General features: G+C 41.4%; 1 protein-coding gene across 1 annotated transcript in view; it reads right to left on the reverse strand.

Moving 5' to 3' along the window:
- The window catches only part of VPS13A (vacuolar protein sorting 13 homolog A), a 269,928-nt gene that overhangs the window by 99,918 nt on the left and 156,726 nt on the right, over positions 1–13,284 (reverse strand). The window contains 11 exon segments of the mRNA XM_040417055.1: positions 942–1,045; positions 1,435–1,595; positions 2,927–3,191; positions 3,818–3,976; positions 5,159–5,260; positions 5,535–5,897; positions 7,637–7,729; positions 10,076–10,308; positions 10,389–10,612; positions 12,239–12,405; positions 12,491–12,621. Of these exon segments, the coding sequence (XP_040272989.1) occupies positions 942–1,045; positions 1,435–1,595; positions 2,927–3,191; positions 3,818–3,976; positions 5,159–5,260; positions 5,535–5,897; positions 7,637–7,729; positions 10,076–10,308; positions 10,389–10,612; positions 12,239–12,405; positions 12,491–12,621 (2,002 nt within the window).

The following is a 13,284-nucleotide window of genomic DNA, read 5'->3' on the forward strand; positions in this document are numbered from 1 at the left end:
ACTTTAAGACCCAGTATGTTGTATATGTGATTTTTTGCCCATGTGGGAGGTTTTACATCGGTAAGACACATAGGTGCTTGTATGTACGCTTTAGGGAGCACAAGAAATCAATAATAACCAAAAGCGAAGCAACTAGGCTAATTGAACATATACATGCTGAACATGGAGGGAGGAGTGAAGTCTTAAAATGTGCAGGTATTGAAACAGTCCAATCCCCCATGAGAGGAGGCAACAGAAAACGCATCCTTTTGCAGCGAGAAGCCGCATGGATAATCAGAACGCAAGCCATGGGACCTTTAGGGTTAAATGACGAGAATGATTTAGCTGTCTTCATTTGATTTGGTTTTAAGTATATGTGTTTTGTATTTCACACAAATGTATACCAGTGACGTACACGGGGTGGAGGTATTTATAGCCCCCTCCACAGGAGGCTTGACAAGACAGTGCGAAACAGCTGTAGCCGATCCGTGCACCTGTGTTCCGTCCGTGTCCACTATTACCATGTAATAATGGAATAAACTGCAACAGCAATTTGTGACCAGTGGTGAGTGCCGCGGTGCTTTCTTTCTATTCAATATACATTACCATAAGGACTATATCACCGATAGAGCACCACCGTGAAGGTTCCTGGATGCCAGTGTGAATAGCTTCTCAGTGATCGCACAGACACATGCGGCAGTGCCGGCTGTGATTTCTCTTGTTTTCTGCACCACATAATGAATATCATGGACCCTTAAAGCTACTGGCAAACAGATTTGAATATAATAATTCTCAAAGTACTAAGAAGATAGTGGGATTCACAGTCCTGATGTGGCATGACAGCCCTGTCAGCTTTACCTACAAAGAAAAGCATTTCAACATTGATCACTTTACTCTGATCAGTCTTCCTCCTACAGACCCATTTAGAATACCTAGTTTGCACAGATAGAAACAAACTATACCTGTAAGTTGACAACGGGATGTTAAAGTCACTTTCTGGTTCTGCAGTGCCCAAACAGGTGTCCTCATGATAAACTTCAAATGCTACCATAAAGTGATTTCTAATCTGCAAAGTAAAATAAAATTATAAAATAGACTACATAATAGTGCCAATGAAGGTTATGGTAAGCCATGAGTTCCAATAAAACATTTTGCTAAACTGTATTGCTAAGTAAAAACGACAGCATGTTGGCTATGCAAATTAAGATATTACCGCCTAACTAGAGATACCCAACTGGAGGCAGCTGTTTCAGGGTTCTTACCCCTTATCTGTACAGAACAAAGTACTGGCTGGGCATGCACAGAACCGTATAGTGGGTCTGCGTACAATGCACATGTTTCGCAGATCGCATGCAGGCCGTTCAGCGAATGATAAAACGTGTTGTTCTTGTCCATTTTGCGAATAGAAAGTGATAGTGATAGAAAGTGATAAAAGCCAACATGATCTGTGCTTACCTGTAATGGTGACCGTATTGTTATACATTTTGTTCCTTCCACAGAATCTATTTGACAGACAATGTATCGCTCAACTCCCGAATCGGAATGTCTTACACAGTAAAGGCTTCGACCCACTTTGGTTAAAGGAATTTTGTCACTAGAAGAGTGATTCCAAGGAGCTGGTATGGAGGATAATAATCAGTTTGGTTTAGAGGATTTAATAACACCTTTTTTTTTATTATTGTACAGTTGCTAGATGTTCTGTCAACCAACAATCTCTTATGATCTCTACAAACTTAACCTCCATCACAGTTATATATGATCTGTCACCAGATTTTGCAATTAAAAACGGCATATATTATTGAATAGACTTCATAGACCTGATGAGGCTGGTGTACTTACAGTACAACTGTATTTTTTTTGGAAGTTTTCCCGTCTGATATGATAATGGGCATCCAGTAAAAGACTGAGTTAAGCTCAGTCTCCGCTAACCCAGATGACAAGCTGTAGCTTGCACTGAGCATTGTCAGATTTCAGCAACAGCAGGGGAGGAGGTAAACTAAGGGGACGTTCACACGGCAGGTTTTACAGAGTAAAACCCAACAGCAGCCGTGTCCTTTCTGCCTCCCATTCATTTCAATGGGAGGCACCGCTAAGGATAAGCTGAAGCCGCACCAAGAGTAGACATGTCACTTCTCGGTGCACCCATGGCCTTAAGCTGCCGCTCCACGATCCTCAGCACTGCTTTCCATTTAAATGAATTTCGGCAAATGTCGACACAGCTGTCCACGCCAAAATTAAGATGTAAAACCCGCTGTGTGAACATCCCTTGAAAGGTGCATTTGAGTTAGACTAGGTTGGTGGCGATTCTGTTTAGATTGTAAATACACTAGACTCATGAGCTCTCTCACTCTCTAGCTAGGATCATAAAATGCTCATTTTAATATTGGGTCCTTCAAAAAGGACTATACATTCATTCTGACACTAAAAATGTGTAAAAATGGACAAATGATCCAAGGCACTAGAGAATGCCATAAAAAGCGTTCTATTCAAATCTTCATACAAAATGGCAATGCAGTGATGTTTCTGCCTCAAACAGCCTTTTCTTGGCTGAAAAATGACAGTGCTTTTTATGGGAGTCTCCGGTGACTGTCTTGTTTGTACACCATAATCCACCATTAGAGTAATGCACACTACTTCAAGCTGCAATTTTCTTTTGTCATTGCAACTATGTTGTCTACCGTGCTGATTGCCAAGATTACATGGCATCTGGTGACATCACTGCTGTGCAATGACACATGACAAGGTGGGAACCTCCAGTGACTAGTTGGAAGAAGCAGCAAATGGTATGAATATTAAGTAGTTTTTATCATTTGGACCACCTGTATTTGTAGGGTATAGATAACCCTTCTAACAATTCTGCTTTTAACAGAAATATTTTATCTAGGTTTGTAAAAATGTGAAAAAGAGAAGACATTTTTTTTTTCCATGGCATGCATTGGTAACTTACTGAGCTGCATGTAGAAGTGTTTGCTGCTAAGACTGGTCATAGCAGAAAACTGATCAGTCTGGGCTTTGGTACGGACATAATCCATGCTAAGACTCTCCCCATCATCCAGTTCTATGCTCTTTAAGCTTGGATCAACATTTAAAGCAGTAAATGAGTCACTTGGAAAAAAGACAGAAATATGGAGGCCCAGCAAATTTGTGATCACAAATGGAGCTTGATCCTTTTTGAAGATATCTGATGTTTTGCTGGCTGCTTCAGCAAATGCCTGTGGCACAAAATGGTCAACAGAACGTCAACAACAAAATACAGAACTGCAATTCGATAAGAACAATGAAATAAAAAAAACCTATTAGAATGATCTTTGCCTTAGTGACAGATTTAAAGAGGTTATCCCATGAAAAGCATTACTATGCAATGAATAGGGCATTACATTTTCAACTCTGGTAGTGTCCCCTGCTGTTTATACTGCTGGTCCCACCTTCAGTGGTGGACTAACATGCTCAGCAGCTACCCTCCCCTCAGTGCTGCCGTAATGATCTCATAGAGAAGCAGATGGAGCGGCTAAGACACTTTTCACTCAATCATCCCAACTTCCAAATTCATAGAAATATATCGTTATATCTCTCTCTAGACAGTGGAGAAGGAAAATATGAAGGCATTACTATATGTATCTCAGCGGCTATATGCAAGGGACTTTAAGCAGGGGAGAAAGGGGTTAACAAACGCTAACTGCAATACTATCTGGCAAGCAAGTCCTCCCTGTAAGTGTGTAAACAGGCTTGTGAACTGGGGGGTTCAGGGAATTAGTTGTCAGCCATATATTTAGCAACCACTTCTTAAGTCTATGGTAAACAGATGAAAATGCTTACAATGAGTTATGAAGCTTCTTACCTGTCCCAGGTTAGTCAGGGTTAAAATCCCACATTTGGACAGTGTGATGTTTAGCTGGTCTTTAGAAAAAATGTTTAGTGCAGTAACATAGTCTGGTATCTTGTAGTTCTCCTCTTCACCATCAATTTCACATATTTGTTTCCTTAATTTCTTTTTCATCTAGAATTAACATTATTGTTAATCAAAAGCTCGAAATGTGAGGAATTTACCAAAAGATGTACTTCCAGTTATACATGAAAAATCATATGCTGCATGTAACAACTAACACTGGAGCTGTAGGAAGGAGTGTACAGCATGGGTGTCTGTGCTTAAAGGAGGAGTACCCACTAAAAGGGCTGTATCTTGAACACAACCCCAATTTAAGTCCAGCTTCTTTAACCCTGGCGATCAACTGTAATTGTGGAGTCTATGCATAAATTTTCCTGCAGCAGACAATGCAGGGCATTACATCGGCCATTCAAATGTGTTACTCAGCAGCTCCAAGTTCTGTCACATAGAGGGGGTCAATGGGGTCTGTGGGGACTTGCTCTGGTAGACAGGACAAGCGGACACAGTATAGAGGCAAAGACCAGTTTGTAGCAAAAAAAAACTTCTGTGTTTTATTCAGACTTATGGCAACAAAACAGTATGACAGTCCATTTGCAGTTTTGGTGTTCGTTCACACCTACACAGTTCATACAGCAACACAGTCACCTGTTATCCTAGGTGTTAGTTCACACCCAATCGGCATTGCTCAGGACAAAGCAGACCTCCCAAACTCAGGCCTCCAGCCTAGCACATGGCTCAGATCCCAATCCAGCGATTGCCAGAGCTCCTCTGTCAGAAAGAGAGGTAATCACACCCAGCTGACACTGCCGGCTGGGTTTTTTATAGGCTAGTCAAGACCCGGCCTGGAACGTGGGGAGTAGTCACCCACCCAGCACTTTGACTACTTCCAGTAAGAGCCGCCCCGGATCAGCTATACAGCTATACTAAATAGCAAGGTGTCAAACAGCAACTGCTGCTGACACATGAAAACTGGCTCTTACTCCACCGAGGCCAGGAACCTCTGTGACACATACCTTCCGTCAACGACGGACCCTTGCGCCTTCCTACAGGTCTTATAGGGCATATGGACAGGTGTAATCATAAGGAGTCAATGCCTTTAAAGCTTATAGTAAGTACTGCAGCATGTAAGTTTTCATCTATAACTGGTATGCTATGAACTGCCAATGATGCATTTTTCCAGGGGAAGATTTAACATTTTTTAAATAATTTATGATGCATTTCCCAATTAAAACGATGTGATACAAATTTAGGTTTTGGCTTCAGTTCTAATTTAGTAATTTGTAAAACTGTTACCTTAACTTCAAGACTCCAAGGTCGAAAGTTATCACTTCTCTCCACTTCTAGAGGTTCTAGCAAAGGTTCCCATACACCAAATATTTCATTGTAGTAATGCACCTGCAGAAAACAAATGTGGGTTCAAACTACTGTTCATTACGCAGTTATCATAAAGAACAGGGAGATGTTGTATACACAGAAACATAGCATGCCCCAATAGTAACATTATATGGGTTTTTACAAAATTAGAAAAAAACATGGCTATTCTAAAAAAAATAATAATAATAATTTCATTCTATATAACCTGTTTAATTGATAATGTATAGGGGGGGGGGATAGTTTGGTTCTGCCAGATTAAAATGAATAATGTTGTTGACGATCTGAGAATATGTACCTCTAGCTCAAGTTGGCAGTACAGGTTTATAAGGGTGGTCCAGTTTTTAACATTTCCCTTGAATGAGGACTTTGCTAGAAGAATGGGCAGTGTTCTGTGGCCAACACCTGCTTCTAGAGTTATGATAATTGAGTCAATGCTCAAATCTAATTTTTCTCCTGTTAAGACAATCTGGTCAATGCCACTATTTTTGTTTTCCTTCTCATTTTCTTCTTCAAGAAACCAGAACTTCAAATCCTTTAAATCCTTCTTTTTCCAAAGATCTGCTGGAACTGGACTAGTGGCCTCACTTATTGATTCTTTTCTGGAAGTGGACAGTGCGGATGTGATGGTGATCACTGTATTTATAATGACTGGAGAGACCTGTTGAAAAAACAGAGAAAAGTACATTTGTGCATGGTATTTATGAATGAATTGCACCATTTTTTATTTTATTCTGCAACATGTATGACATGATATGCCTAACTTGTGATGGTTGCACCAAATTATTCTGTGGAATTATTTTCTGGCACTTCTGATATTCATGAACATCAGCCTGTATGTCTAGAAAGTTGTGGACTGTGCCAAAATAAACATCTCAGGGATGGGGAAGGGGATTTATCATAAGGGGAATATTTAAAGTTAGTTTTCCTTGAGTCTATGTAGGTGTGCTTTAGGTCACATTTATTAAATGTCCCATGTTATCTCATCTGTAAACCTAACCCTTTTATCTAGAAAAGCTACTCTAGTTTTCCTACTCCTCTGTCATACTGAAGTAAGATTGGTTAATACTTACCTGTCCCTCACTCCATCGATGCCGCCATCTCCACTGCAATCCCACAGGCTGCGGGCTCTTCTACCTAGGAGCTGCTCGGACATGTGCTCATCTTTTCCTGTTCAGTTGCATAATAGTAAATTAAGCTAAACAGGTGCAGTGTAATACAAGTACTCGCTCTATTCAAGTGAATGGATCAAATGCTTGTAATTACACTACGCCACCGCTCCACTGGAGACGAGACAAAGTGCAATAATGAGGAAGCTAGTTTTACAGCTGATCGGTGTGGGTCCCGGGTATTCCACCCCACCGATCAGATATTGATGACTAATCCTGACGATAGATCATCAATATTAACAGCTGGACAACCACTTTAACGAAATAATCTTCCTTCCACAGGTTAGAAGAAAGGACAACTTTCATTAATAGCCCAGAGAACCCCTTTAAGGATACAATGATAAATGTGCCTCAATAAGTTAGCAGCAGCTCCCGTTTTGATGGAATCAAACCATCAAGGCTTTAGATTAGTATACGGATGGTCTAAATGGTCACCATGTAATCTTACTGTACATTTCTTCTGCAATGGTCACTGCATGGAATACAGGCAGCCAGCAACATCACCCAACATTATGGAAGCACTCACTAGCAAGCATTAGGTGCCAGGAGCGGAGAGTGAAGCACTGCGAGCACCTCTGGAACTCACCCTCCCTGGTCTTCCTTCCTAGGTTCGGAGCCGCACTCTATGACCTAACACTGCAAGCAGTTAGGTGACAATGCAGAGCAGGCCGGAGAAGACAGGGGAGAATTACCGTACTTCTGCAGAGACTGCCGGACGTGGCGCAGGTGAGGTAAGAGGCGTTTTTTTATGTTAATCTGATCTGAGGTCTGATGGTGTTCTAGCAAGAAACTCTGACTGGGGGGTCTGACATTGAGGGCTGATCTGAGGTCTGATGGGGGTCCGACATAAAGAGCTGATGTAAGGTCTGACATTGAGGGCTGATATAAGGTCTGAAGGGGGTCTGACATTGAGGGCTGATATGAGGTCTGATGGGGGTCTGACATGGAGGGCTGACATAAGGTCTGATATCGGGGTCTGATGTGATATCCTGATAGGGGGGTCTGATGTGATGTCCAGATATAGGGGTCTGATCCGATGTCCTGCTTTTTGTGTGGGGGTCTGATCTGATAGGAGGTCTGATGAAAAATATTTTTTTCTTATTTTCCTCCTCTAAAACCTGGGGTGTATCATATCATCAGTTGCATCTTATGACACGAAAAAAAATTAAATAAAACAGTAAATACATTACTAAATGCCTACATCTGAAATATACAATAGAAAAATGCTTACCTTTAACATGAGTGATTTTATTGAGAGTTCAATATTCTGCGGACCACCATTAGACTGAACACTTTGGAAAAACACATCACATGGCTGTAAAATCTATTTAAAAAAATGAATATATTAAAACTAAATGTGTTGGGAGTGCTGTAATATACGGTAGTAGACACTTCAGTTCTGACTTGTGTTTACTACCACCAAAGTCCACATTGTTAGTTACAATACAAAGAGACTTGGACTGCTGCTCATTAATGAGGTTGGTTACTTCTTTACTATTCATGGCTTTTACTCTGGATAGGCCATTAATATCTGAACGCCCCACAGATCAGCTGTTTTAGGAGTATTGTTGATGCCAGAACTACAGCTGACAGAGCTTGTAACTGCAGCACTGCTCCCATTCACTTCATAGGTAGAAGAGCTGCAGTAATCAGCTCTGTCTACTGCACAGTGAGTAGAGTTTTGTAGTTCCAATGCTGACTTCCGCCACCACAGCTACTCTGAAACAGCCGATCAGCAGGGGTGTCAGGTATCAGACACCTGATGATTAGCTATTAATAGCCTATACTTACACTATACACTATACTTATTAACCCCCATCCCCGTATTGATCACTAAACTGAAGGATCAAATCCATGCATGCAAATCTGTAGACCATTGCTCTTGTTGCCCCCAAAATCCACTCCGTTCTGTGGCCACAGTTTTAATTGACATGGCCAGTCAGTGTGAAAGCACCAAGGAAGGGGCTTGACACACAAAGGAGCAGAGCTTGTTTGTAACAAGAGCAACAGTGATGCCCTTGTTGCACCAAACACCTTATTTACATATTAGGAAAAGTATCAACTCGGGAACAGAGCCTCAAAACATAGCTTTAATCAAGTGAACTACTGCTATTTGTCTATGCAAATAGTTGTATAAGTGGGTCGCTGGTGACAGACCCCCTTTAAGTGTAGAAACAGGCACTTTAATAAAATTGGGCAATTAGCGAGAGGACTGATATTTGTTTTATATGAATGAGATTTTATGGATTTTGTGAGTATAATAAATAACCTTATAAGATAAAGGACTTGCGGGACTTCACTATGTCGCGCCGTCTCTCTTACTATTATAGGGAATAAGAGCACCGATTCATGTGGAAGTCGAAGTTACTGTACCTTATCAGGGCTGACCATATCTGAAGAACCCTTAGTGTGTCTTAATGGTGTGCTTTTCCACTGCTGGTTTGGAGCAGCGCGGTTTTTACTATTTTATACTTTAATCAAATACATCATAAAGTTCACTATTATCACCTATACAACTGAATTCAAAAAAATATAAAATAAAGGTACGCTTTGCTACTTTCAAACTAGCGTTCGGGGCTCCGCTTGTGAGTTCCGTTTGAAGGGGCTCACAAGCGGCCCCGAACGGATCCGTCTAGCCCTAATGCATTCTGAATGGATGCGGATCCGCTCAGAATGCATCAGTCTGGCTCCGTTTGTCCTCCGCTCCGCTCAGCAGGCGGACACCTGAACGCAGCTTGCAGCGTTCGGGTGTCCGCCTGGCCGTGCGGAGGCAAACGGATCCGTCCAGACTTACAATGTAAGTCAATGGGGACGGATCCGTTTGAAGTTGACACAGTATGGCTCAATTTTCAAACGGATCCGTCTCCCATTGACTTTCAATGTAAAGTCAAAACTGATCCGTTTGCATTATCATGAACAAAAAAAAATATATATATATATATTTTTTTTTTTGTTCATGGTAATGCAAACGGATCCGTTCTGAACGGATCTAAACGTTTGCATTATAGGTGCGGATCCGTCTGGGCACATACCAGACGGATCCGACCTAAACGCAGGTGTGAAAGTAGCCTTAAGGGAAATTCTGTCAAAGGGGAATTTTTCTTAAAAATGGATTGGTTAGGATTTCGTTAGTTCCATTTGCATCTGACTGGTAAAACATTCTAAAGTCTGGTTTAATTGTTCTCTTCTTTTTCGTAGTTAAAGGGGTTCTGCAGTTTGTTTAAACTGATGAGCTATCCTCTGGATAGATCATCAGCATCTGATCGGCGGGGGTCCGACCCCCGGCGATCAGCTGTTTAAGAACAGGGCTTAGCCGTGCCCAGACCAGTTGATACTAGTCGTGACGTCACTGGGCCTGCTGTAAACAGTGAGAAGGCCGCAGCGCTCCTGGAGCTGATTGGCAGAACCCCTTTAAAGGGAACCAGTCATACATTTCATGCTGCTCGAACCACGGACAGCATGCAATAGAGACAGGCTCCCTCCTTACAAAGAACCGTATTTTACTCTAAAATGCCAAGCACAGGGAGAAGTGTCTTCTGGACGGCTTCCCTCCAGCTTCTCCCGATGCAGAACAGCTTGATTGAGAGGTCTCTCAAATATAAAAGGCAAAAACTTTGAAAACTGCCATTCCAAATCTTTTTAAGTATAAAGAATCATAGAATCATCTTACTGTGGTGATCTTGCCATCTCTTTTGTCTGGCAGAAAAGGACAGGCCTTCACGTGCAAGTTTTTTACGGCCGCGGTCATGTGCTGCTGCTCCGGACAGTTTTTGATTGACAGTTCACACTGTGTTGTAAGCACCAGTGCTGGGGCATCTGCCCTCGACAAATCAGCCACGAACACAAACTCTGGGTTCTTAACCACTACATTCATTTCCATTCTAGATACCTGTGGTTTAAGAGCTAAAGAAACAAAACTTTAATTTTTACTATTTCCACTGTAGGGTTGAAGGTAGATATTAAAATAAAACGGATTGCTTTACCTGCTTCTTTACTTGGAGTTGAAGTTTGTTTGCTGCTACGGAGGGCAGCAGAACTTTGTTCGTTAGCTTTAATGAAAATGTCTGCCACAGTACACAGAAACTCCACACTAGTACACATATAGATGTCACGGACAGTCACATCAATCAGGGTGCCTTCTCTGCCTTGCTTGTAGCAGACATCTACCATTACATTCTTCTCCGTTCCACGCTTCATTTCCATCATTCTAAAAACAGATTTAAAGGGTTTCTGTCATCAGAACAATCGTTATGTAGCTGGCTGACATTAGCGATGTGCTGATGTCAGCAGAACATAACTGTCTGACTTATATCTCCCTGCCTGCCGCCGTTCGCGCTAAACAATGACTTTTATAATATGCAAATGAGCCTCTAGGTGCTAGTGGGGCGTTGCTGCAGCACCTAGAGGCTCCGTCCTCTCACCGTTTGGCACTCCCTTGTAAAGGTGATTGACATCTTCGGTCTCCTCTGTGCCCCGCAAATCCCACGCCTGCGCCGTCCATTTTAGTATTAGGCGCAGTGAGTGAAGGACGGCAGCAGGCGAGTGTCCTTTACTCACTGCGCCTGATACTAAAATAGACGGCGCAGGTGTGGGATTTGCGGGGAATGGAGGAGACCGAAGATGTCAATCACCTTTACAAGGGCGTGCCAAACGGTGAGAGGACGGAGCCTCTAGGTGCTGCAGCAACGCCCCACTAGCACCTAGAGCCTTAAGGAAGAGCAGGGGACATGGCTGATCTCCTGGGACACACAGAAAATATCGCTTTATATGTTTCTTAGTTTTCTCTGTAATATGAGGCAAAATAAGACAAAGGTAAGGAGGAGATGCAGGGACATAATGCTGGGATATTTTGGGGGGTAATTTCTATGTTTAGTGTTCCTTTGAGTCCTTATGTTTTATTGTGCGATAACAATAAATCACAATGGATTTAATAAGTCAAAGGGTGCATTCACACGTCAGTATTTTTACCTTTCCAGATAAACGTTCCTGTTTTTTGCGGATCTGAAAATCTGGATGACATGAGGATGCTTTTAGCATGTCATCCGATTTTTTGACGGATCCATTGACTAGAATGGGATGAGGGAACGCAAAATCGGACAAATAGTAGGACAGGGTATATTTTTTTTCCAGGATCCGAATAACGGAACCCACGGAACAGAACGGAATCGGAGAGCACCATGAGTGCTCTCCGATTATTTACGGATTCCATTGAAAATGAATGGATCCCCATAACGTTCCGTTTTTATTCGGAACAGATGCGGAACACCAAAACGGACGTGTGAATGGACCCAAAGTGAAAACCAATTCCAACAAAGTGATCTTTCTTTCCAATTATTATACACAAAATAACATTAATAACTATATACCCCCTACAGTCAGTATATCACATAGGCCCAAAGACCAATTTACAAGTGCTAATGTCATCTCATCGTGGTTATTAGGCTTAATTGCTTACATGTGCATTAAGGATTCCAAAATGAAGAAGATTACAAATATTACGTAAATTACCTATGAAATAGTTCTTACAGTTTTACCTTTCCTATATAAATATTGCTATATACTCTCTACCTAGCCATGGAATAAAAGCATCAACACATTTTGATTTATTTATAAAGTGTTTGAAATTCATTCAAAATTAAAAAAGTGCACATTTGGCCCCTAAACTGTGTAAAACATGGGGAAAGGATCATTCTGTAATACAATTACTGGTAGAGTAATGTGAAAGAAAGGAAACTATATTTGTCACTATTTCTAAAGAATATGGTAGAGTCAAAATACATGACAGGCAACATGTGGACAGGTATATTTTCTATGAAGAAACATTAAGCAGTACCGTGGAGTGGCCTTCTGAATAGCTTGTCTCTTATCATCCAACATACAGTTTGTAAGTTTAACTGCGGCACTCATGGATCCATCAGAGGACATTTTGACAGCTGTTGAAATAAGGCCTAACTTGAATTCTGCGAGTTTTAAACTAATATCCCTTTCACTGATGTTTGTCTGTTGAAACAGGAATACATAGTTACACAACTGTTTGACATGCAGACCATAACATGCAATGCTTTCCCATTCCAATCATTATTACCAGAGGGGAGCTTGGACTGGAGCTATACAAATTTAAGGTGAGTGAGTCAAACTGGAAATCCAACTTCAAAGTTGTCTTCACTTTCATAGGTGTGTATGTTTCAACTACAGCTGCTGTCACCACTGTAGTCCCTAAGACATAAAAAAATGAAAGAAGCAAAATGAAAAATAAAGTATTTTACTTTACTGAAGTGTTTATGAAGCTTTGCATTAACCCTTTGGATACCAAAGGTTTTTTTCATTTTTCTGTTTTTATTTTTCTTCCCTATCTTCCTGAAGCTATAACTTTATTATTTCTCCGTTCACATATCCATATAAGGGCTTGTTTTTTGCGGGACAAGTTGTACTTTGTAATACCACCATTTAATATGACATACAACGTAGTGGGAAGCAGAAAAAAAAAAATCCAAATGGGGTGGAATTGGAAAAAAAAAAACGCAATTCCTTTTTACTGTTTTACAGGTTTTGCCCCTACGTAGAGATGAGCGAATCGAAGCTGACGAAGTCCAATTCGTTCCAAATTTCAGGAAAAATTCGATTCTGAACGAATGTGAATTTCCTCGCGCTTCGTGGTAACGAATCGCAATTTTTCCTAACATAGCGGCTAGGCAGCTAAAATGGCGGCTACACGTGTGAGGACATGGGGCAATGAACTCTGGAAAGGCGGGATGACCCATAACGCCATGCATGCAGTCAATCAGCAGCCAGCCAGCCCGGTGATGTCACAGCCCTATAAATACGGTGGCCATCTTAGAGTCTGCCATTCACCATCGTACATTGGTCAGGGACAGACGT

This window comes from Bufo bufo, chromosome 2, assembly GCF_905171765.1.
Source record: "Bufo bufo chromosome 2, aBufBuf1.1, whole genome shotgun sequence".
NCBI classification, from domain to species: Eukaryota; Metazoa; Chordata; class Amphibia; order Anura; family Bufonidae; genus Bufo; species Bufo bufo.